Here is a 23,868-nt window from a genome sequence, read left to right as displayed (position 1 = left end):
TTGCCTTATTTTATTGTTCTGTGCAGCTGAGTGGCATCACACCAGCTCCTGCCAGTGTTACAAGTACGATGTCTCTTGTATGCAATAGCTTTAAGAATCTTTAGGTCAACTCCTATTACAATGGTGGGTAAAAATGGAAAACCTTAAATAAAAATAATCGAAATACCAAATGCTTTTTTGAAAAAATGTATAACTAATACCATCCATTCATCCATCTTCAGAATCCGCTGACTCCCTTTTGGGGTCATGGAGCTGCTGGAGCCAACTCAGCAACTGTTGGTACACCTAGAAAAGATTGCCAGTCTGTTTCAGGGGCACAGTCTTACACACACCTAGGGGCAATTTAGAGACACTAATTAACCTGTAAAGTATGTTTTTGGACTGTGGGAGTATAGCCAGAGTGCCACAAAAACCCAAGTGGAGAATATGCAAATTCAACACAGCTGGCATTCAAACTAGCGCCATCTTGATGCGAAGCAAGAGCACTACCCACTTTGCAGTCAATAACTAAATATCAGATGGCAATATCCATCCGTCAATCCATTTTTTAACCCTTTTGGGGTCACAGGATCTGGCTACTGTTGGGCGAAGGCAGGATACACCATGGACAAGTCGCCAATTTGTCATAGGGCACAAATCACTCCCACAAACACTCATAGATGCACAATTAGGTACACCAGTTTACCTATGAAGCACTTTTTTGGACTGTGGGAGAAAGCCAGAGGGCCTGTAGAAAACCCAAGCATGCATGGGGAGAAACCCCATGCAGAAAGTCCCAGCTGTGATTTGAACCTTTACACTGTAAGTGCTAACCTCTGTGCCACCGTGCAGCCTAGACAGCTTTTTACGACTCCGGGTGACCGTTTGTCATTCAACAACATACCTCAATTTTGTTTTTCTATTTAAACAAAAAACTTCCAGCTTTTATAAGCAATTGAACTACCACAGGTTAAGTTGAGTACTGCATATTAGACCGACTTTTGGAGTTCTGGTCAGTAATCAAAAGCTCTCCCTTCTCACCCCTTAAAGAATGTTTGTCAAAACTTTTGATTAAACAATCTGTGAACTTTCTTCATCTAAAGCCTATATCAGTGTTTTTCAACCTTTTTTGAGCCACGGCACACTTTAACCTTGACAAAAATCCCGCGACACACCAGCCCCCCCCCCCCCCCAAAAAAAAAGCAGAAACTCATAGTCTGTTTTGATCTACAGCCCCCCCCCCCCCCCCCCCCCCCCCCGGCAATCTGACGTGCATTTTTGTGATAATTGTGGCAGAAAAAGCAGGAAGTTGCAGATGTTTTTTCTAAAAGATGTAATAAAAGTTAAGTTACATACAAACTGTATGTTCGTTGTGGTTTCAATCCGTGTAACAAGGACGACTCATTGTACGCTAAGGCGCTGTCCCTTTAAGCCAATGCATCATGGGAGATGTAGTGTGAATACGGCGAGAAAACGGCAGAAGCACTTGCGTCTCTGAGTTTCATGGTTTTGTTCACTTGTTCCACGGTCTGATACCGGATTCTGTGGAAAGCTACATCGCTAAAGACGAGCTTTAGCTGCTATTTTTGTTGGAAATGAGTGAGTTATGAGCTAAATTGGAACAAGGAAGTTTAGACTTTAAACACTTCTGATTGGTCAGACTGATGACATGTGATTAAGCCTTCAAGAATGATTGGTGGAGTCGTGGAGACAGTAAAAGCTGCGGGACTTTTCAGAAAACAGTTATAGCTGCAGGTAAATCGCGGTGCCGTCATTCTTATCAAAATGTCTTTAATAGAATCAGTTAAACACAAAGAAATAAGTATTTTATGATCTTTCATATTCCTAACTACTCAGTGTTTTATCAGGACCTGTTTGGATGAACAAAGAGCTGATTTCCTGGAGATGGTTAATGTTTTTAGATCAGTTAATGAGGGCAATTTTCCACGGCACACTTGACCATCTCCCACGGCACACTAGTGTGCCGCGGCACACTGGTTGAAAAACACTGGCCTATATGATGTGTGATGAGTGCATAAACATCTGTTCTTGTAGTGTTTTTTTATTTAAATGTGGTCAATCCTCTTAAATTAATGACACCTTTTCAACTATTTCTTTACTTTTAAATAAACTTTTTTTATTTAATAGGCTCTTATGTCCCCCCTCCATCTTCACCTCATTTTATCGCTCCCTCCACTCAGTGGATTCCTGCTGATCCCTCTTTTCTGGTTACTTCCTCTATACCTACCAAAGTTGATTTAAACTTATGAAATAAATCTGACTCAAAATGCTGCAGGTTGGCCCCTCTGCAATAAAGTGAACAAGCTGCTACACAACATGCTCTCATCTATTGGACAGATGTGAAAGTATTTAAAATAAGCACTAAGGTGCACAAAAGTTCCCTAAGGAAGAGATGCCCTGTAACATTCTGTGTCCAAAGGGTTGATAGGTTGTTTACCACCCCATTACACAGCACTTCTACTTAAGTCTGTCCACTCTTTTTACCTTAGCTGTCTTTGTGTCTCATGTACTAGTCTGCCCTTGTTAATTTTTTACTCTCCTCACACATTAATTCCTTATATTTTCTCATGCTCTCCACTGTTGTCTGTGCCTCACCAAATCAGTTTGAATCTTTTGTCTCGTCCTCGTCTCCTGGATGTCCTTGGCTTGTCTCCCCATCCACCCCTTCAATGTTTGTGGCAGTGGGAGCTGTAAACATCCAGGCTCATGCCTCCAAATTTGCATTCAACACCAGATCTGTTGTTTATAGCTTTAAAAATCTCCACCTCATCTTCCTCCTGCCATTTTTTTTTTTTTTTAATGGCAGGAATGCCACCAATGTGCTCAGACATGAAACACATTCAGGAGGAAGTTTGAGCATTTCTTTTTTAAATATAGCAATTATTTATTGGCTTTATGGGAAGGTACCTCGCTGGCAGCTGCATCTAATATGTCATGAGAATATGCAAATTAACAGGGATGGGACTTAAATCAAGTCTTGAAGCTTAAAGCAGCTGAACATGTTGGAAATGTGTTGATTTTTACATTAAGTTTTCCCCCAAAATAACTCATACCCAAGGAGTTTGAGTAATAAGAGAGAAGAGCTGCATATCACCTAAAACAAAAACAGCGAATTCACTCTGATAAACAACGACTTTTCTGTCTTTATAGTGTATTTTCTCCTGAAACTACAGTTCAGACATTTTCTAATGTCAGTTTATAATGATCGTCTGATCCTGATGGGAATCAGCAGGTTTTTTTGGGATAGTTATATGAAGTGCCGCAATGCAAGAAATAATTGGATGCCAAACATGCAAACTACCATATACTGTGTGAGCCACCCCTCCACCTCTGTGAGGACAGTAAACTCTTATTGAGATATGCAAACAGCTTTTCTTTATTTGGAAAAATAATACAAAAGTGAAAGGATAAATGAAGAGACTTTATTTTGCGTGCATAGAAAATGTGAAAGCTGTTTTAGCATAATTACTTTCTAAAAAGGCAAACAAAAAAGTGAAATAACAGTTATAGGAACATAAGTATTGAATATGAAAGATGCAGATATTTGTAATTTGATTTTCTTTTTTTTGCCAGTAATTTAATGAAGTAAATATAATTTTGGAGATGGCTTAAGATAATATATTTTCAATTCGCTTGAGTGAAACTCAGGAATAAAGAACATTTCATGCTAAAACAAATGTTTTTTTTATTTTTTTATAGCACACCATCATTTTTTAAGAACATGCATATTATGATTGGTTTGTTATTAATTGTAAATCATAGAATATCTGAAGTGTAAATAAGTGCGTAACAGAAGGGTGATCTTAAAAACAGTTTTAGCTGCAGCCAAGCACTATGGACTTTGTAATGTATTGTTTTTGCTGTTGTGGAAAACAAATTATTTTATCATAAATAAACTAACTAAGCATACATTAATATTATATAGCAGTAATAAATATAGAGAGACATAAATTGATGCAGTTTACATAATAAATGTCATATACTGCCACCAACTTAACTTTACACCCAGTTAGGAGCTTTTGTCAAGGAAAACAATTAGTCGACATGTAATTTATATATATATATATCTGACACTTCACACATAGTAACTAATACTTAAAATAAATGATGCATTAGTTAAAGAAAAATGTCTCTGTTCAGTCAGGCATGTAAAAATATACTGGTTTGCACTAAGGACAGAAAGGCTTGTGAAGCTAAAGCCAGTGTGAAATAAACAGAAGCAGTTTTCTTTTAGACTTTTAATTAATTGATTTTTTTTTACACACAAAAATTAACTAGAGTGAAATGAATTCCTAAAATGATCCGTTTAAGCTAAAGAGTATTGTATTGTATTGTTTCCACAGTGGCTCCAGCTATGAACCTGAACGTGCGAGGAGTGACGGATCACACCATCAACCTGGAGTGGGAAGGGTCAATCATGATCACAGATTTCTTAGTGACCTACACACCAAGCACACCAGGAGGTTAGTGCTGAGCGAAGTTGACCTTTCAAGGAGCTTTGGTTGCAATGTAATTTTCTGTTGTTTCAGGATATCTCAGGAGTAACTATTTACTTGTCTGTTTTTCAGGTGTGCAGCTCGAAATCAGGATTCCAGGGAACGCCACCAGCTGCTCCATTTCAGGGCTGGAGGCAGGCTTGGAGTACAACATCAATGTGTTTGCTGTCATCAACAACACTATCAGCATTCCAGCCAGTATTACTGTGTGGACCTGTAAGTACTTCTCTAAATGTTGTGTTATTTATTATAACTAAGAAGTCCAGTTGGCTGCTTTTTTTTTTACATTTACTACTACAATAATTCATTTATTATTATTTTTCAAATGCGCAATCATGTAGAATGAAATAGGTTTCAGACTAATCCATAACTAAGCTTGTTTTTAAAATAAATATTATGTTGTCTTTAACAGCAAATTATCCTATAGAATTGATGCTTTGGGTTTTTATTTTAAACTCATCACTTAGCTTCAGTAAATATTGAAAATAATAATATTTTTTTTTCTTTCTTCATAGGAGAAAGGCAGCATACTTAAGTTACCTGAGAAATCTTGGATTTTTCTTCTTAGGTGTAAAAACAATTTCAGAGTTTTAATCAAAGCAGTTTCATTCACAACAATAGAGTAGAGCAAAAGAGTGTAATGAGGAAAGAGTACAGGCAAGGACAAGACTTAGCAATGGACACGTTGAACGTTTAATGGAGTCAGGATTTATGGTTTCTGTGGGGCCACTAAAGAACTGTAATACATGTCCAACTTGTTCTCCAGATCTCTCCAATCCTGATGGTTTGCTCTTCAAATCCATCACAGAGACGTCAGTGGAGGTCCAGTGGAATCCTTTTTATTATTCCTTTGACGGATGGGAGATTAGCTTCATTCCCCAGGTACAGCAACACAAAATTATTCAAAATATAAAACAGGGTATATGGACATTACTTCATTAATGGATTGCAGGCGTGTTTGAATTGTGTTGTTCTTATATTGCTAAAATTGTACAAAACACATTTTTGTGTAAATAAAGTTTCAAAACAGCATTAGGCTCCGACTCTGACCTAATTTATAAACTTAAGCTTAAACTTATTTAGGTTACTGATATGACTTTGAATCTTAGCCTTTCAAAATCAGCTAAAATCTGCAGTTTCCCACTTTAAAACTGCAACAAAATGAAGTTAAATGCTGTGACAAATCATTGACTACCAGCAGCAACCACCACATTTTAATTTGCAAAGATGCCATGCATAACTCTCAATGTCTATAAATCAGTTAATTAAATTAGGCTTCAACTATCAGTCACATGCACTAGTAGGTCAGTTGACACATATGGGTGCTATGAGTTTTGGCGTTTTCGGGCCTGTGAAGGGTGGCAGAGAGAAGGTACTGCATCTTAAAGGCATTGCCGGTGTGTTTTCCAGTCCCCTTGAAGCTCGTACAGCCACCTTAAGGAACATCAGGAAAATGGAACGTACCATTGTTTTGTATGTTGTGAGTGTATTGTGAAGTGTTTGTAAGGCGAATCTAAGATGTAATCATTTATGACGTACGGGTGATGCTGACGTACGGTGTCCTTACGCCAAAATCCATTCATAAGTAAGGGGCGGTAACTGGCCTGGACACACATACTGTAAATGCTGCATGCACAGGGTGTGCAGGTGATATTTAAGTAAGTGCATGTAGGATATCCACATAAATTATGTATGCTCTGATTAGTTGTCCAATTTTCTCATTTGTAGCATTTTCTGTATGACAAGCCGGGGGTTTACTTACTTCACTCTTAATTAGCCGTATGTGTTGTAAGTGTTCACTACCACCCCTTTACCCGCAGCATGCCAATAAAAATAAATGTGCACGAACATTCTGGCTTAACAGGCTCACTGAGCAATCTACAACCTTGAAATTTCCTGCATACCCCATACACAACAGCCTACATCCACCCCTAAGGGCAGTTATGACTTAAACTTGAGATGTCAAAGACAGAACTTTAACCACTCAATTTGATTTTCTGGGTACCTGGTGTATCACACTTGTAAACATTATATCTCCTGCAATAAACCAAACGTATAAAATTTCAAATGTAAACAATGAGCTATAATTCTACTTCCATTCTACTTCCAATAAATCCAAATTGTTTTGACTTTCTTGCTGATTTTTATTCTATTAAAACCTTACCTGGCTAAACTAATGTGATTTAGAAAGCTTACTGGTCGTTAGGCACTAGAGCCATTTATCAGCTCATCCCATTTCCTGCCAATTCCACATCAGGACCAGGTTCAAAGTCCAAAAGCAGAAAAACCTTCTATTTTTAGGTCCTGCTGTATATGTAGGTGCACTTCAATCTCAGAAATGAGTTTTTTCCTGTAAGGTGTTCTCGAGAGAAATATCCCTTGACCCCACCAAACAGCAAGCCCTTAATCTTCTTCGGAGACGGATTTTTTAGGCATTTTAAGGATACCAAGTTTGTTAATAAAATAGCAAATGTCTTCCTACATTTTTATCACTCTTACCCATCCCTGACATTTCCTCATGTTTCCTCTTAAAACTCCTCTGTCACTCTCCGTGCAAGACCCCCATCCATTTCTCCTTATCTTCTTATTATAGTTTCCATCCTCCACCTCTTGTCTGTGATAGTTAACCCTTTCCTCTCTAACGACCCTCCGTCCTTTCAGTGTTCATGTGCTCTTGTCAATCACACGTTCTCCCACTCTCCATGCTCAAGGGAAATCATATTAAGACTTGGCAGCCCCACCTTCTCTTGAGTTAATCCAGTAGTGGGAATTTAGACAATCTCATAATGAAAGGAAGCATGAAAGCCTGTGGCAAATACACAAAATTCTCCACAAAAGAAACCAGAGAGAAAGGAGGAGGGGATCTTATTTAAACATTATTCCAAACAACTAGAGTCCATTGCATCTAATTAATTTATACAAACGAGAAAGCTAATACGGTTTTAGTTTTTATGGAAATGCTCCATCATCTAATTAATAAAACGACAAGGGTCATCACCCTGTGTCTTCAATCAGTTCTTGACAGTTGGAGGGATTTGGATCAGCAAGGACATCCAATGTTAAATTTAAGATCAATCAAACATAAAATAATAACCTTTTAATCTGGATCGATCATAGCCAGGAATAACAATGGCTCTAAACCTGCAAGGGAATTGCACCACTGCTGAAAGAAAAAGATGAAGGGCTATCTGCTGTGGTGCAAGGAAGAAGCTGTGTTTTTATGTGAGGCAGTCGGGAGTTTGAGAGAACTATGGGAACGATGCATTACATGTATAAGAGCTGTGAGACAGTCGTAATGTTAGACATGAATCTCCATCCACCATGATGCCTGCAGATGGCTGTGCTGAAAGCATTAAGCAGGCGGAGGAAATTTTCTGCAGGTCCAAGTTTTTCTCTGGAAAGGAGAGAAATGAAGGTTAGCTGCAGCAAGACAGAGTACATATGTATGAATGAGAAGAACCAGAGTGGAATGACAGGTAACAGGGAGCTAAGGTAAAGAAGGTGAAGAATTTTAAGTTTGAGCCAAACATCTATAGGAGAGAAGAGATGTGTGCAGGCAGGTCAGACCAGGCGGGTAAAGTGGTTGGTGTGATGTGTTTCGAAAGAGTGTCAGCAAAACTGAAAGGAAAAGTGTAGAACACAATGGTGAGAGCATAAAGTTTTGATTTGGAGACAGACAGTGACCCTCGAAAACAAAAACAAAAAAAAAGCTAAGAATGCTGTGGCTCCTTTTGGGAGTTTTAGATGAATTGGATTGGGAATTAGTGGTTGACGGGGACGGCTGACGTCAAAGGTTTAGATAGATGACTTTATTAATCCCACAATGGGGAAATTTCATTTTTCTGTGGCAGTAAAAACGACATTCAGAAATAATCTATATAATATAACATCAAAAAGGGACATAAAAAATGACAGTCATATTAAATTATTAAAAATTATTATTAAAATGATTAATACAATTATTATGACAATTGTTAAAAGGAGGATTTTTCCCAAAGGAGTTTGGGAGATAAAGCCAAGAAAACAGATTTGGATTGTTTGTGCCTGTTGTGAGTCACAAATGTCAGAAAAGCCTCCAGGGATAAGGTTAAAGTCCCACTCCAACCATCTTTTGATCTATTTCAGAGGTGTTCCCAGTAGTCTTTTTAGTATGATTATGCTGCTTTTTCTCCATGTCAAAAAACTGCAGAGCAATGGGAGTTCTTAAGAAATGTACGTCTGAGTTGTGGACAGGACTGCTGGCACAGAGCAGCACGAGCCCCATTCCACTCCCCGTTGCTGAGAGCTCTCTATTTACATACTTTACAAACACATTTTCTATATTAAAAAGAAATAATAATAGCAATATCCAGGAAAAAGCTGATACATGTGCTGCTTTATAACACTTTTGATTGTGCAGGTTTGCTTGATCGTCAGGACAGCAGTAGGTTTAACATCTGACAGCAGGAGACTCATTTTTGGCTCTGACTCACTGAGAACAGCTGGATACAGCTGGGGGCTCTGCATAGGTGAACGACAGGCTTTTGGATAAAAAACAGAGTGTTCCCTCTGCAAAACACGATCTGGGAAATATCACTTTTACATACTCAATTTTTGCAAGGCTTTATGGTTTGGGAATTTCATGTGCTAAACCATCCAAATGTATATGGGGAATCTGACAAAAAATTATGTAGTTTGTAATCCAGAAAAAACTTCATAGCATAAAAATTTGGTTAAATGTTCAATATGATCTGTCAAACAATGTTTAGAAAATGAGATATTTAGTTTAATGACTTGTTTCTCTCTTTTTTTTGCTTTTTTTTTAAAGGATAATGATGGAGGGATGACTGCACAGTTGCCTAGCACTATCAATTCATTTGTACAAACTGGCTTGAGACCTGGAGAAGAATACACAGTTAACCTGGTGGCGCTCAGAGACCAGGGTCGAAGTCAGCCTGTTACTGCTACTTTCACAACATGTAAGTATAGTTTAAAATGACAATGAACAATCTAGAGCCTGGCATAACTGTCTAACCAAAGATGACTGTAGAGGGCGGAAACCTCTTAATGCTCGTTTTGGGAGGAGGACCTTCCTGCAGACAAGATGGCACCCAGACATCATTAGATGGAAACGGAAATTCTGCAAGATTTCAGAATTGTAGCACCTTTAATAAAAACAATGTAATGTGACTTTTTAACCCTTAACGCGATCAACGTATATCAGCGTATTCTGTCCCGGAGAAAAGCGGCTTTACATCGGTATGCAATACTTTATACCCGTATAGGTGTAAAAGCCACTTTTGTTTATCAGCTGATTCACATTGATTGCATTAGGAGTTACGGTGATGCCAATGTAAAGTGCTTATCAATTACATAAATTAATTGAGTTTTTTAAATATGAATCAGTATTGTTACCACCCCCCCCTCTCATTAAGCCGACACTTTGGTTTTGAAATGTCATTTTTTAAGTCCACTCTCAGATCCTCATTGTCCTCTCTGCTGTATGAGTACACTGAAAATTTCTAGAGGCAGAAATGTTAACTTTGATAAAAAGTAACAGTGCTGCAGTGTTATTTATTTAGTGAGAACAATTATTATTAAATATTAACTGTTAAGTAGCTGTGTGGTCGTCAGTCAAAAATAAAGCCCTGTGGCCAAAATATGTCAAACACTATAAACTTCATAAATTAGGCAGAAGTTGGTCTACCGCCTTTCCCGGGAAAAGCCTCACGCAGGTATCGGCCCACTCCTCATCCAGCTGACACCTGCCTTGACAGCTGTAATAGATCCAATTCAAATTTTGTTCATAACAATTCCGACTGTAACATCAGCAGTCAAAACACCATCAATTTCCTGTCAAATTTGTCCTCCTTTTTGCCGGCTGTAATTAAGTATAAATTAATAATTCATGGCACATTCTTATAAATTTTTTACAATGGCTCACCACATGACACCTTATTGGATAAAGAAGTGAATTCGAAGAAAATTCATTATTTATAATAAAGATTTATCCTTCCTTGGTGAAATCGGAGGGGGTATTGGGTATTGGGGAGAAAAACCGGAGGGAGTACACAGCTGATATGGGAGCTGGTTCTTGGCAACTGTCTTCCTGAGGATGTTTTCTAGGACGGGACCCAAGGGGCCAATTTCTAATACAACAAGGATCAGGACGGTGCTGCAATATGTCAAACCTGAGTCTTATTTAGATCTCAAAGGCTCAGTAACTGCAAAGAAATATAGGAGTGCCAGTGCTAAATAACTCAGGTTGTAGGGATGGCCCATGGGTCTGACCTGTAGCCAACAGTAGTGAATAATTTTGTCATTAAAGTACAGTGTTTTGCTTGCACCTAAAAATGTGTGCAGTGAACTTTGTGGCATGCAGTGTTGTGTTCCTTCAGCATGCTTTATTATTTCACACCTAATTTAGCAGTAATCGCTTCCACTAACACAACACTGACTCAGTTTGATCGAAGAAGAAAATGTCAGCAAGGATTATGTTTGCAAAGCGGAAAACCTTTAAGACCTCAGGACCAATAACACTTGTGGAGATACTTTGCTGAAATGCATAATGCCACAATTTGGGACAAGATAATCCCATTATCCTTGGATGTATAGAGGAGTGTGGTGAAATTGCCCCATAAAAAGACTAGGTAAAGGACATTATATAGTTTAAATAATATGAATATGAATAATATGACAAATATGCCGTTGAGTGCTATATACCAGTTTTCCTCAAAAAATATGTAAAACCCTAATTGATTATTTAAAATAGCAATGTCATGCAGGGTTAAATGTAAACAGGTTTGTGTAAATGACAACAAGATGACTGTTCTTCCTTTGTTTTGCAGTGATTGATGGTCCTACCCAGCTGATTGTGCGGGATGTGTCAGATACCGTTGCATTTGTGGAGTGGACGCCACCAAAGGCAAAGATAGATCAGATTGTGTTGCGTTATGGTCTTTTGGGAGGAGAAGGGCCACGAACCACATTCCGTCTCCAACCCACCCTGAGACAGTACTCTCTACAGGTGTGACCATTATATTCAGTGTGTTTGGAAAAAAGTATATCATTATTTCACAAAACAGTTTGGCTATGATATTATCAAAACTGCAAATTTGATTATTTGGAGGTAGAAAAAAAAAATCTGAAGTACCTCTGTCTTGCGTTCCACAGGTTCTCCGTCCCGGCTCACGATATGAGGTGTCTGTGAGCGGAGTAAGGAAAGGAAACGAGAGTGGATCTATTTCCACCCAATTTACAACTGGTGAGGTCTGACAACAAGCAGATGTGGTGATACTGCTGTGTGATCTAATGCCTGCCTCAGGGAATAAAACAGCAATGACATATGGCCGTATGCATGCTGCAGTGTTTATCTGCACTGGATCGCTTTGCGAACAGCTGTTCAAGGTCACTGTTACTGTGTTCAAATTTATTTAGAGGACAGTATTTTTTTAATGAGGCAATATTTTTTTCATTTATTAATATCTTTCCTTTTTATCTAGAATTAAAACTACTAATTACATTATTTTTATGTTTCAGTTTTAAATGAAAAAATAAATCTGCATGGGAAAATAGTAATGTTGCATGGGGCTATTTAATTTGAAAATCAAAAATAATGCTTTTTAATATTGTTTGTATTTGATTGGTTAAAAAAACTGTGCATTTTTGCTTGTTCACATTTGCTGAGAATCGGTCTCTGTGTCCCCAACATTATTAGCTTTATCGTTCTTCTCAGAGATCGATGCCCCAAAGAACTTACGGCTCGTATCGAAGACCTCCACCACCCTTGAGCTTGAGTGGGATAACAGTGAGGCCGAGGTAAAAGATGAAAAAATTAATAAAAAAATAATGTTATTTCCTTCTTGTTATTTATTTTTGGCCTTTGTAAATCATAACTAAGTCATTTTTTATTCAGGTCTTGACTTCCTGTTTTTCTTATAAGAGAATAACCAGCTTCTTCTGCTGCATTAGAACTTAATCTGGTTTATTTAAATCTAGAGATACATGCTTAGAAATAAAGAAATAAATGCATACATGCATGCATGCATGCATACATGCATGCATACATACATTTTGAAATTAATCATACATTTTTGTGATATTAATGTTCCCTTTTCCCCTTTTTATACCAAGAATTTGTAACTGGTCATTTAGTTAAACTTCAATTACCACCACTATGAAAAGAGAATATGCAAACAAAAGAGATAACAGATTTAGTAAAAAAGATGATGATGATTTATTTATTTAAAGGAAATAAACTTTAGTTGGAAGAAAGTCAAAAGTTAAAAGGTATTCATTTATTTGAGTAAATTTAAATTCTACTTTATTAATCATTGTGCTGTTACTTTGCTTCCATTGGTGGATTTAAGTTTGCAAATCTTAAACTACAAACCTCCAATGCTTGGGTAATAACTTCTACATTCTGCATTTTCTATTCATTTCTTTAATTTACCAGTAGTTAGATGCAATTGATGAATAAGTGGTTTAGGTTTGTTTGCCAGAAAACTGAAATCATACTATGTTTCAACATAGTAACCGTAACATTCCCAGAGTTTCCCAGTCAAGATGACTGTCAGCACTGTGGATTCATTCATCCTCACGATTCTGCAATGGAGAGAGTTGACAGAGACCTGAATATCAAAGAGTTTTCAGCCAATATAAGGCATTATTCCATAAATCTGCAATTTATAGTTCAGAGTTTAATATTCAGTTCCCTCTCAGTCACTTCAGTTTTATCACATCATGTTTTTGTATTATCCTACTCTGTATTAAAGCCAGACACCAGACTGAATTATCTTGCGATATAAGGTCAGACTGGGGACATTTAATTTTAAACATCATAGCATTTTTTAGAAACTCCTCAAAATTTGAGTGCCTAAATATTAAAAGTTGCTGAAAATGAATTTTTTCTATATTTTTATGTCATTTTTTGGCAGCAAAACTATATTTTTAATCATCCTTTTAACAATGAAATCTAGTTTTTTGTTTTGTTTTTGTCCCGTTGCTCAGTGCACCAGATCCATTGCAATAACAATTCTATGTGCTAAGCCTGACAAAGCTTTATAGGATAAACTTGGACAGCAGATATCTTCTTTCACAGTGGTTCTTTCAAATGTTTTCTTCAACTTTCTGCTGTGACTGTTCAAATAACTGCGTTTAAATGCAGGTGGATGCCTACCAGGTGGTCTACAGCACTTTAGCCGGAGACCAGTATGATAAAGTCATCGTACCTCGCAATGAGGGTGCAACAACAAAAACTACTCTCACGGGTGAGTGAGAAAAGAGATGTGTGTTTTTCCTTTTTTAACTTGCTGTGTAGTGGATCTTTCATAAATTATTTACCATGAACATCTGCAGAGGTCGTATTCTCTGTGTGTTTGTCCTGGTGCCTTTGATTTTTATCAGACTGCATTCATTTGTAAGGAAGCTTGGAAGTGTTTGTGTTTTACACAGCGGGATTATGTCGAGAACTAACATTTAGCTGACGGGCTACTGATCGTATCTGTGGGAAATTTTGGTCGTCCTGTGGGCATATTGAAAGGCTGTCAGGACGGCGGGTCAGCCTGGATGTTTTTTCTGAAAGGCCATAGTGCTGTAAAGGGCATGGCCTGCATGAGAATAGAGGTAGAAGGTCCTGGTGTTATTCAGTTTGTCCACGGCAATCGATGTGCTCGTTCTTCCTCCATCACTCTCATTTTTCCTTTTCTTCACCCTCCCTACTAATAATCTGTCATCCACTCTCTCATTTTTCATTGCTCTTTTATTTTTTTATTTCCTTTTCAGCAGGTCAAGAAAATCAAAAGTACTCAGTTTGATTTGAAGCTGATCCATTATGCAGATGGATAAAAAGAGAGTTTTTCATGTAAATTGTGCTCCCCACAAGAGCTAAATAGGCTCTTCTCCTCCAACTCAGCTGATTTGACGTACTTTTGTGTGATGAGGATGGTGTAAAGCTCTGAAATGCTGCCTGTTAAATCTTCAGTTCTTTTTCTGTCTTTGCACATCAGATCTGCTGCCAGGCACAGAGTATGGAATTGGCATTTCTGCCATGAAAGGCAGCAACCAGAGTACACCAGCAACAATGAATGCCAGGACCGGTAAGTGAATTTGAATGCATGCTCTACTGTGAAAGCCAACAATTGCCTCTTGCATAAATTTAAAGATGAATTCAGGGTAGTTTAAAATGTGATGAAAACTGTGTTTGCCAACCATCTTTATTACCTACTGATTCTATCATGTTGATGATTAGAGAAGAGTCTTAGAGACTCACTCTGATCATCTTTTCATCTATTTTAAAAGCATTTACAGACCTCTTTTAATGATTATGCCATTTTTAGTTCGCATAATTTTCTAGTTTTTGCAGAGCACCAGTAGTTCATTAGAAATTTGTCTCTGATTTGTATACAAGACTGTTAGTGCGGAGTAACCCTACCCCTTTCCCCTCCCTTATGCTAAGAGCTCTCTCTACCGCTAGTTTACAGCCCTTCACACCATCGGCCTAAGATTATCGGTGCATCAAATATGGCGACCAATATTGGACCTATACAATCGTACAGTTTTGAGTCAGATGCTAGCTCAGACGAGGACAAAAAAGACAGACATGGATCTATTTATCTACAAGTAGATGCATCAGAATGGAGTGGACCAGGAAGTTTGTGTCTTGCCTTGTGTATTATCTACATAACAAATAAGCTCTTTTTTAAACTACATTTTTTTTGTCTGCTCCTGATTTATGATCACTTGAATAAAAAAATACTTAGAAATGCAATTTTAAACTTGATTTTCTTTATATATGGTCTCTGTCATCAGAAAAATTAAACTCCAATGAAAATACTATTTCCATTGGAGCCTCAAACGTTAACTTTCATCAGGAGAGAGGATGAGTGCAGACTGGACAGACTGCCGTGGTCCATTTATGATTTTACATTTCCTTTTTTAGACAGTGCTGTGGGCCACTGCTTCTGCTTCAGCCATTAAAAAAATGTTTTAGAAAATTAACTAAATTAGACATTGGCAACATTTGTGCCGTTTAATGGAGGTGTGCGGCTATTGAATGTTATCAGATTGGGTCAAAGTTCTCATTACAACGTTTTAAAGCTGTAATTATGCATGGCATTTAGTTAATAGCCCTCTTTTTACTTCAGGATTTGATAGACTGTTGGAATTTTTATCCTGTGTTAAGCTATTTAGCTTAAAAGAAGGAAAAAAAGGCTTTGTTTTCTGCCTAAAATAACCTTGTTTTTCAGTGTGTGGTGCTAATTTCTACCATCATCTTGTGTTAATCTTATCTCTGTTGTAGTTGTGTTAAAGTTCTGCACCCTTTACATCTGAAAAATCCTATTCACCTACATTAAATAACTCTTTAGAGATCTGAAAAAACATCCTCATGTTATTGAATTATATCTATCGTATCACTTTAAAATGAACTTATAAATGAATTTCTACTGCTGTGGCTGGATTGTTTTGAGCCAGAAAAGATGAGTCATTTAGAGAGTATTTTTACTTCTTCTGTTTATTCTGATTCTACTAAGCTTCAGACTGAGCTTCAGTCACTGATATTTCAGGCAAACAAGGGGAAAAAATATTAATATACTGATGATCGCGGGGAAGTTCCAGCACTTTGAAGATGATCATCGAAAATGGAAGTTATTTTTTCATGTCAGAGTGGGAGTGACAATTAGTAATTACTCAGATAATAGCCACGGGTTCCCAAGGGGAAGAGCAGAAACTATCAAAGGTACAAAAATCGTTTTAAAAAATTGCATTTATCCCACCTTTGAGAGATTCTGTGAGCAGCTTTTCAAGTCCATTTAGTCCCATTTAAAACCACAGAGTCCAGAGCTGATTTTTGTCCTTTGGTATCTCTCTTGGTGTGAAGGAGCAGAATTGTTGTATTTATTGTTTAACCAAATCAAAGTTACAATTAGGATCCATTTGTATTTTTAACAAGTTCTGTGTGTGTGTAGAAACTGCCCTGAAGGTCTTTAAACCAGCTCTCTAAAATAGCAAACCTGGTCTGTTTAAAAAAAAAAAAACACAATTCAAATCTTTGTTGAAGTTTTCTGTGATAGTCGCGTTTTTTTCAATTTATTTTATTAGGAATTAAAGCAAACATGATGATGATAGCAAATGTAAACAAATACAAATCAAAACAATATCTGATAATAGAAGATGTTAATATACAGGAGTTTTGGAGCCAGAAGATCCTCTCATGTACAATTTTGTTTCTGTGTTATTGCTTCTCTCCTAAGAGCATAATTGTGTAGCAGTTTGAAAAAAATGCATTGAAGATATTAATACTGCATAATTTTGCCTCAGACAGTCCATCTAATACTAATATATTGCTGCATAGACCTTCCAGATATTACATCAATTTATCAAGAATGATGAAAGTGTTTCAAATCACCGGTGTATATATTGAGGACATTTTTAAAATGTATTTATTATTATTTTTATGCTAAAGGTTTGGATGAACCAATGGATCTAACAGTGACAGCTTCTACTGACAAGACCATCACTCTGGTGTGGGGCGCAGTCCAGGGTCCAATTGACCTCTACAAGATCACTTACACTTCTTCCTCTGGCGTCACTTCAGAGGTAATATTTCCAACAGAGTATAGCCTATTTAGACTATTTCTTGTCTTAAATATCTATCAAATATAAATTGCCTTTGTAAAAAAAAAAAAAAAAAAAAAAAAAAAAAAAGGACTGAGAGAGGAAAATCCCTTGTTTTTCTGATTCCTCCTGACCCAGCTGACAGTACCCAAAGATGTAACCACCACCACTCTGATAGACCTGGAGCCTGGAACTGAGTACACCATTACTGTAGCAGCAAGGAGAGGAAGACAGCAGAGCAATGCAGCTACTATAGACGCCTTCACAGGTAGACAAAGCAATCCGATTTCGCTTTAGTAAGAAGGGAAAGTGATCCTCTCTTAGAAATGCAGTCCTTTTGTGTTTTTGTGCTGCCAATTTTTTTTTTAAACAGTGTCACTTCAAGCTGCTTAGTCATCAGAAAGAGGTCAGGATTCCTAGGTGTATTTGCATGGATAGAGGAATAAACGATTGTCCTGCTACTGCAGAAAGATAGAAAAGATGCCAAAAATAGGTAAATACACAAGTTGAATGCTGAACACACTACTAAAATGAAGAAAATTTAGCATTTTCTGCTTTCAGTACCTAAAAACTGAGAAAGTGGAGTAGCCTAAACATTCAAAGGTTTGAGTTGGATATGAAAACTCAAACATTCAGTGCCCGGTTGCCATACATTTTTTAGCTTTTTAGCTTTTTATTTACTACGTTCAATCAGTTAAAGAGTGGCAGCATTTGAGTTAAGTTCAAAAAAGCTTGATGACCTTTAAAGACTTTGCATATTGACTATTATATTTCAACAGCAAATGTCTATCTTTTGCATCTACATCTAATTCTGTGTCCCTGAGTGTTGGTCCTCATCCCATTTTCTTAGTTGCCATATTCAACATTCTGCAATTTTCTCGTTCCTCTCATGTCTCATTTTGTTACATCTTACTTCTTTACAGTCACACACTAGTTATTTTCTGGTTCTTTTTTTATCCATCCATTTCTCAGATCACTTGTCAATCTATCCAGCTTTGTAGGCTCAATTTTCTTCTCATACCCAAGCTTTATGTGGAGTTCAGTTTGAGAAAAAGATGGTGTCTGAACGATGTGCAGTGGCTAACCAGATACCAGATTTGTCATTCACTTTATCTTTTTCTTACTGTGACCATATTGGGACGTGTTGCCATCATATTCATCTCTGTTCCTTTGACATTTTCACTTTACCCTGCAGAGAGAGATCTTTGCACACATAACACCAGTCACCACAAATGTTAGCAGTCAGAGGAAATTCTATGGTTTGTCTCCTAATTCCCAAGGCCATTCTTGTCAGGCTTATAATGTCTTTTTCTGTCTTGCATCATTTTTTTAAATGTTCTCCTTTTTTGTTTTCTATTCCTGCAGTTTAGCTTTATGTTATGTTTTTATTCCCCTTCATGCAGTTTGAATCATCTTCTACTGCACCCAACTATGACAGTGGTCCTTTATAAAACAGTTTCATTAGACCCTTTTTGCTGAGCAAAGCCTGTTAAATGCAGTGCTCTAATTTTCTAATACAGTGTTCTGAAACTCCTCCAAGGCAAGAAAATTGGACACAGTATTGTTATATACATATATTTTTTAGTTAGAGTGTGACAGTGCACCACATGACAAAGTTTCCTCTCACAAAAACAGCTTCTGCCTGTCACTGCAACAAAAATACTCATTAAGACTTACAGAGTGGAACTGTTATGTTTTAATAACGTACATTGCTTCTGTGTAGGCATTGCTGTTCCATCCCATTGGCCTCTGAACCATTAACTCTGCAAATGGCTTACTGCCATCCTGAGCAAAGATGGCACTTTTATCCAGACCACCAACATGGTCATCATATTAAGAAAAAAAAGTGAGAACAGTCATTCCTTCTCCAATTAAACAAAAATCACTCATTTTTTCTTTTCTTGAGCCATCTTTGGCTGTAGGATGCACAAGCACACGGATGTCATGACTGCGTAGCACTCATGCACACTAGCAGCACTTAAAATTTGATAGTTTAATCAAGTAAATTTAGATGAAAAAATTCAATGCAAAATGGAAATGAAGACTTAAAACATATTTTTATCCAATTATCATGGATGATTCATTAAAGAGTTCATATAGAGCCTTCATGCTGACATCTAAATATTAGCTACTCAGCTAATATCTTGTCATCTCCACTTTTTCACTGGTATTCCATCTGTTCTTCATACATCGCGTTTACTTCTTTAAAACAGCATCGGTGACAATCTTTTTCCTTTTTTCTGAATAGTCCCATCACATTCCATTTGCTTAATCAAGACTCATTTTCTTAAGTTAATTATGAGCATTCTGTTTCATCCTCCTGGACTGATTCCATCCATCATCAAGTGATTTATCTGTCATATCCATGACAGGGACAATCATTGTTTTTATCACTACTTCTCATCCATACCAAGAGTTTTACTTGTCCTTGAGGTGCTTTGATGACCTCTGAACCCGTTCCTCCAGGAATCAGGCCGGTAACCCACCTCTACTTATCAGAGGTGACTTCAGACTCAGTGTCAGTGGCATGGAGCGCCCCAGCACCACCTGCTGACCTCTTCATTTTGAGCTACAGTTCTGCTGACGGGACTGACACCTCTAAGGTGACGCTGGATGGCTCCAAGACCAGGTCACTAGTCCAGGGTCTGCTGCCATCCACTCATTACACCATCAGTCTAATCACAATTCAGGGTGATTCTACCTCTGAACCAATTACAGCGTCTCTTGTTACAGGTGAGTTGCTTGATAGTGCATGGAAGTAGCAAAAATGGGATGAATATAAAACAGCACTACTGCAAAATAGTAATATTGGAATTGCAATAAAGAAATTGATAAAAGATGTTACTTTTTGGAAGTGTGAAACTTTGCATTTTTAGCACTCCATAAAAACTTTTTCTACTATTTGTTGGTTACTAAATATCAGCAGGTTAAGGTTTGTGGGCAGAGTATTGCATGACTTTGAATTATTTGATTAAAAAAATAGAAGGTAGTTTATGGCAGGGAAACAGTTGGAAGGAAATTGAGACACTGCTGGTAAATTAAATGTAAAAAAAGAATCAAACAGAATGGAATATGAGAGGTGCAATTGGCACTTCTTCAACTGTGATATTTCCATAATAAAAAGCAAAATAAATCAGCAGGCGGTCAACATTTTAACCTGAACATCAGCAGTAAGTAAGACCCTAAAATGTCTGCCGCTATGCTCCCTTGTTTTTGTGTGATCTTGGAAAATCACAAAGCAAAAACAAACCTATAAAAAAAATGATTTTGTTCAGATTCATTGCTGACGTGAAGTCTAATGGGAAAATAAGAGCCAAAAGGAGCAAACAAAGGAGCAGAATTAACAAGAAAAAGACCAACTTCTGCCAGAAATTTTGATTAATGTTCCATTATTAAATATAATTCTTCATCTTCTTTTTGTTTCTTTTCAATCTGTAGGACTTGAAAACAAAAGTACAAATTCTTTATATACTCTGCTCGGGTTTGCACATCCTTCTGAGTGATGACACTGAAAAGTCAAATCAGGACACCCCTGTTTATCTTGATTTTTGCATCACTCCAATTTGTTTTATTTGAAATATACTTTTTTCTTTAAACTTTTAATAAAGTGTTTTGACATCAAGCGTTTGTTTGCCCCTGGGTAATATTCATTTCAAACTGTGCATTACTTTATAAAGATAGGGTGTGTTTTAACCTACTGTAATGAGAGGCTGTATTTTTAGAACTTTACTGTGCTGTTTTAAAAAAATATATTTTTGTCATTTCTCTTTGTAAATAAGATCCGTACACAAATATGATCTGATGCTGAGCAGTGATTTGGAAAATTTTATATTTTGACTACAACAACAACCTAGTGTTAATTCGCTGTTATCGTTTGTTAAATAAAAAGACGTTCCCAGTGATGTTTTAATTAAGATATTTCATTTTATCTTGTGAAATTGGGGGGGGCAAACGACAGCGACTGACAGCCTCTATAAAAGTTGGGCGAAGGCGGGTACACCCTGGACAGTCTGTTATAGGGCTAATGGTGCTGGAGCGATCGCGATCACTATACCAGCTTCCGGTAGGCGAGGTTGCGGGCAGACAGAGACCCACTGTGGGATGGGGCACCAGCCTGCCTGGGCTTCCTGAACTTTTTGACATTTTTCTTATTTTCATCAAGGCTATAATAAAAAAGGTCCCCTGATTTTATTCTTTTTTTATTGTCACCCTCTCTGGTTAATGCGGGACAGCAAGCCATCAAACTTGGTCAGAGAGAGAACACAAATGTGGAGAACACATTTGGGACTTTATCTTTAGTTTAATTTTTAAATAGGTGCAGTCGGCAACAAATTCCAGCCTTGGTCGCACTTATAATAGGTGCCAGCACTGCAGAAATGTGCCGTCTTCCCTTGTGCCGCACCTGAGCTTATGCACATTGCAAATTGCACATTGGACGGGGTGAATCAAGGAGCTTGCGCAATAGGGAGGCGCTACTGGGCCGTTGTGACATCACAGCAGCTCAATAATTCAAACCGAGCATCTTTGCGACGACGATTTAAAAGGCGAAATACTCACAAATGCAAAAATGAAATTATTTTTTATGACGTGTTCTCTTTCATAAGAAAAATGCCACATGCATGTGTCAAAAACACGATTTTCATTGGAGGGGGACTTTAAGAATGTCAGGGAAGTGTTCAGCTTGTTCAGAACTTCTTTTAGATAAACTATCAATGCTCAGCTGCACATGTTTACTTTTTAATTAAAAAAAAATTAGGCTGAACAAATAAGAAAGAGTGACAATTGAGGCATAAGAGAGAAACCGCTAAAATATAGTTTTAATATAAAAATCTTGCAAAGCGTTTACATTTTACACTTGAGAAACAATGAAGTATCTTTAGTCGGGGGTTCTTTCAGCCCTGTTAAAATAAGGACTGACATAGAAGGTCACTCTAAAAGTCTGTCTAAGTCTCAGGGGAGGGATAGAGAGTCATTGTAAAAGACTTATTTACAACCTGAGCTTCGAGAAAACGATTTATTCATTCTTTTATTCGTTTATTTATTTAACTTGCTTCTGGGAGACAGTGCTATCTCACGTCTCTTTGACAGTAGCTCAGGTTTTGTCTCCAAAAGCGAAGGTCTTGTCATAGATTTAATTGTCCTCTTGAATTACTTTCGCTGCAACCTTTCCTTTGGTAGCTCAGCTGCCCCAGGAGACACAAACACACTCAGTCAGTGTATGGATGTGTGCTTGAGTTGGAGAGTGCTTCCTTTTTTGCAGTTTTAACTCTTTGTGTTCTTTTGGTGAGAAAATAAGCGAGAGATGATGTGATAGTTGTGGTTTATTTCTGTGTTAGATGATGCCATAATGTGGTCAAATGTAGATCAAATAAATTAAGGATAATTTAGTCAACAGATTATTACAATTTACTGATCTTCACTCATCAATGCTTTGTAGGGATGGATCCACCAAAAGAGCTGACAGTGCTGGACGTGACTGAGGATGTAGTGACCATCAATTGGATCAAGCCACTGGCTCCATTTGAGTATTACAAGCTCTCCTACCAGTCAGCCAGAGGTAATAGTACAGTACATGATGTAGTGTGGATCATAATTGCAGGAGTATGGCATTGGGTCTTGGATGTGGTAGAGACTGTGCAGTTGAGCACTTTACAATAAAAACCAATCATTTCTTATCTATTTAAATATTTTATATAATAACTCTCTTTGTAAAATGTTACTACAGATTGATGTGTGACGCTTTGGAGAGATTGATGTGGGATGCTTTGGTGTCTCTATTGTCCCCCCTGCAGGTCGAGTGGACAGTGTGATGATTGACAGCGATGTGACAAACTACACCTTGTCCAGTCTGTTTCCTGCCACAGAGTATGAGATCAGCCTCAGTGCTGTCAGAGGAAGTCAGGAGAGCAAAGTTGTCAGTACATCTGTTTTCACAGGTATGAGTTTCTATGTTTGAAATTACACTTGAAATGTCTGAATTGTCATTGTCACTCCCATGGCGTAGAAGATTATGTTTAACAAATCTTAAATGACATCTGTACACTTGAAAAAATACAAAAATAAAAAATATAAGGAAACTAAATAAAATAAAAACTCTGTGGATAGACTGGTTACCTAAAGGAAATTGACTCAAAGGAAATGTTTATTTCATGACATATTCAGGAGGTTATAAAACTTATTTAGTCAATCTGCATTTCAGTAAACAACCTATACTTGTATAGCTCTTTTCTAGGTCCAAAATTGCTTTACAGTAACAACTTCCATTCACCTTCACATGGATGGTGGTAGTTCTGCCATGCAAGGTACAAACGAAACCATCAGGAGCATGGTGGGTTCAGTATCTTGGCAAAGGACAGTTTGACATATGGGTAGATAAGGTAGGAACTGAACTTGTGACCTTCTGATTAGAGGTCGACCATTCTACCGCTACACCATAGCCCTCATTGTTTTTTAATGAATTTATTTTCTTAGTATGAATGAATAATTTTTTTAATTGTTGAAATAATAATATGACAGACATTTGCTTTCGTTTTCAAATTATTGGTTTTAAAAAATACAAACATAAACAGTTAAATAACTATCATAATTGCTGTGTACTGTCAGTTTCTACTTTTGGATGTAACAGTCACACTCCAGTCATCTTTTCATCTGTTTTAAAAGTGTCCCCAGTGGTTCTTATGATTGTTCCTTTTTTTTTTTTTACAAAGTCTAAAATCTGTCATTTTCTAGGAGGCAGTTTCTGCAGAGCATCAGTAGTTCATTAGAGATTTTCCTCTGA

General features: G+C 37.3%; 1 protein-coding gene across 4 annotated transcripts in view; it reads left to right on the top strand.

Moving 5' to 3' along the window:
* Window positions 1-23,868, top strand: part of tnr (tenascin R) — a 139,378-nt gene that overhangs the window by 87,770 nt on the left and 27,740 nt on the right. For 2 of the 4 annotated variants that reach the window (XM_023965028.1, XM_011486828.3), the window contains 14 exons: window positions 4,344-4,463; window positions 4,569-4,712; window positions 5,263-5,378; window positions 9,304-9,454; window positions 11,324-11,502; window positions 11,649-11,739; window positions 12,193-12,293; window positions 13,642-13,744; window positions 14,483-14,572; window positions 16,939-17,072; window positions 17,229-17,358; window positions 19,557-19,823; window positions 22,528-22,647; window positions 22,883-23,026. In XM_023965028.1, coding sequence (XP_023820796.1) covers window positions 4,344-4,463; window positions 4,569-4,712; window positions 5,263-5,378; window positions 9,304-9,454; window positions 11,324-11,502; window positions 11,649-11,739; window positions 12,193-12,293; window positions 13,642-13,744; window positions 14,483-14,572; window positions 16,939-17,072; window positions 17,229-17,358; window positions 19,557-19,823; window positions 22,528-22,647; window positions 22,883-23,026 — 1,890 coding nt within the window. The remainder of the gene's footprint in view (window positions 1-4,343; window positions 4,464-4,568; window positions 4,713-5,262; window positions 5,379-9,303; window positions 9,455-11,323; window positions 11,503-11,648; window positions 11,740-12,192; window positions 12,294-13,641; window positions 13,745-14,482; window positions 14,573-16,938; window positions 17,073-17,228; window positions 17,359-19,556; window positions 19,824-22,527; window positions 22,648-22,882; window positions 23,027-23,868) is intronic. The other 2 variants (XM_004079342.4, XM_011486829.3) reach the window with 2 other exon arrangements.

This window comes from Oryzias latipes, chromosome 17, assembly GCF_002234675.1.
Source record: "Oryzias latipes chromosome 17, ASM223467v1".
Taxonomy (NCBI): domain Eukaryota; kingdom Metazoa; phylum Chordata; class Actinopteri; order Beloniformes; family Adrianichthyidae; genus Oryzias; species Oryzias latipes.
Note: the sequence above shows the minus strand (reverse complement) of the source record. Positions and strands in the feature narration are given on the sequence as shown.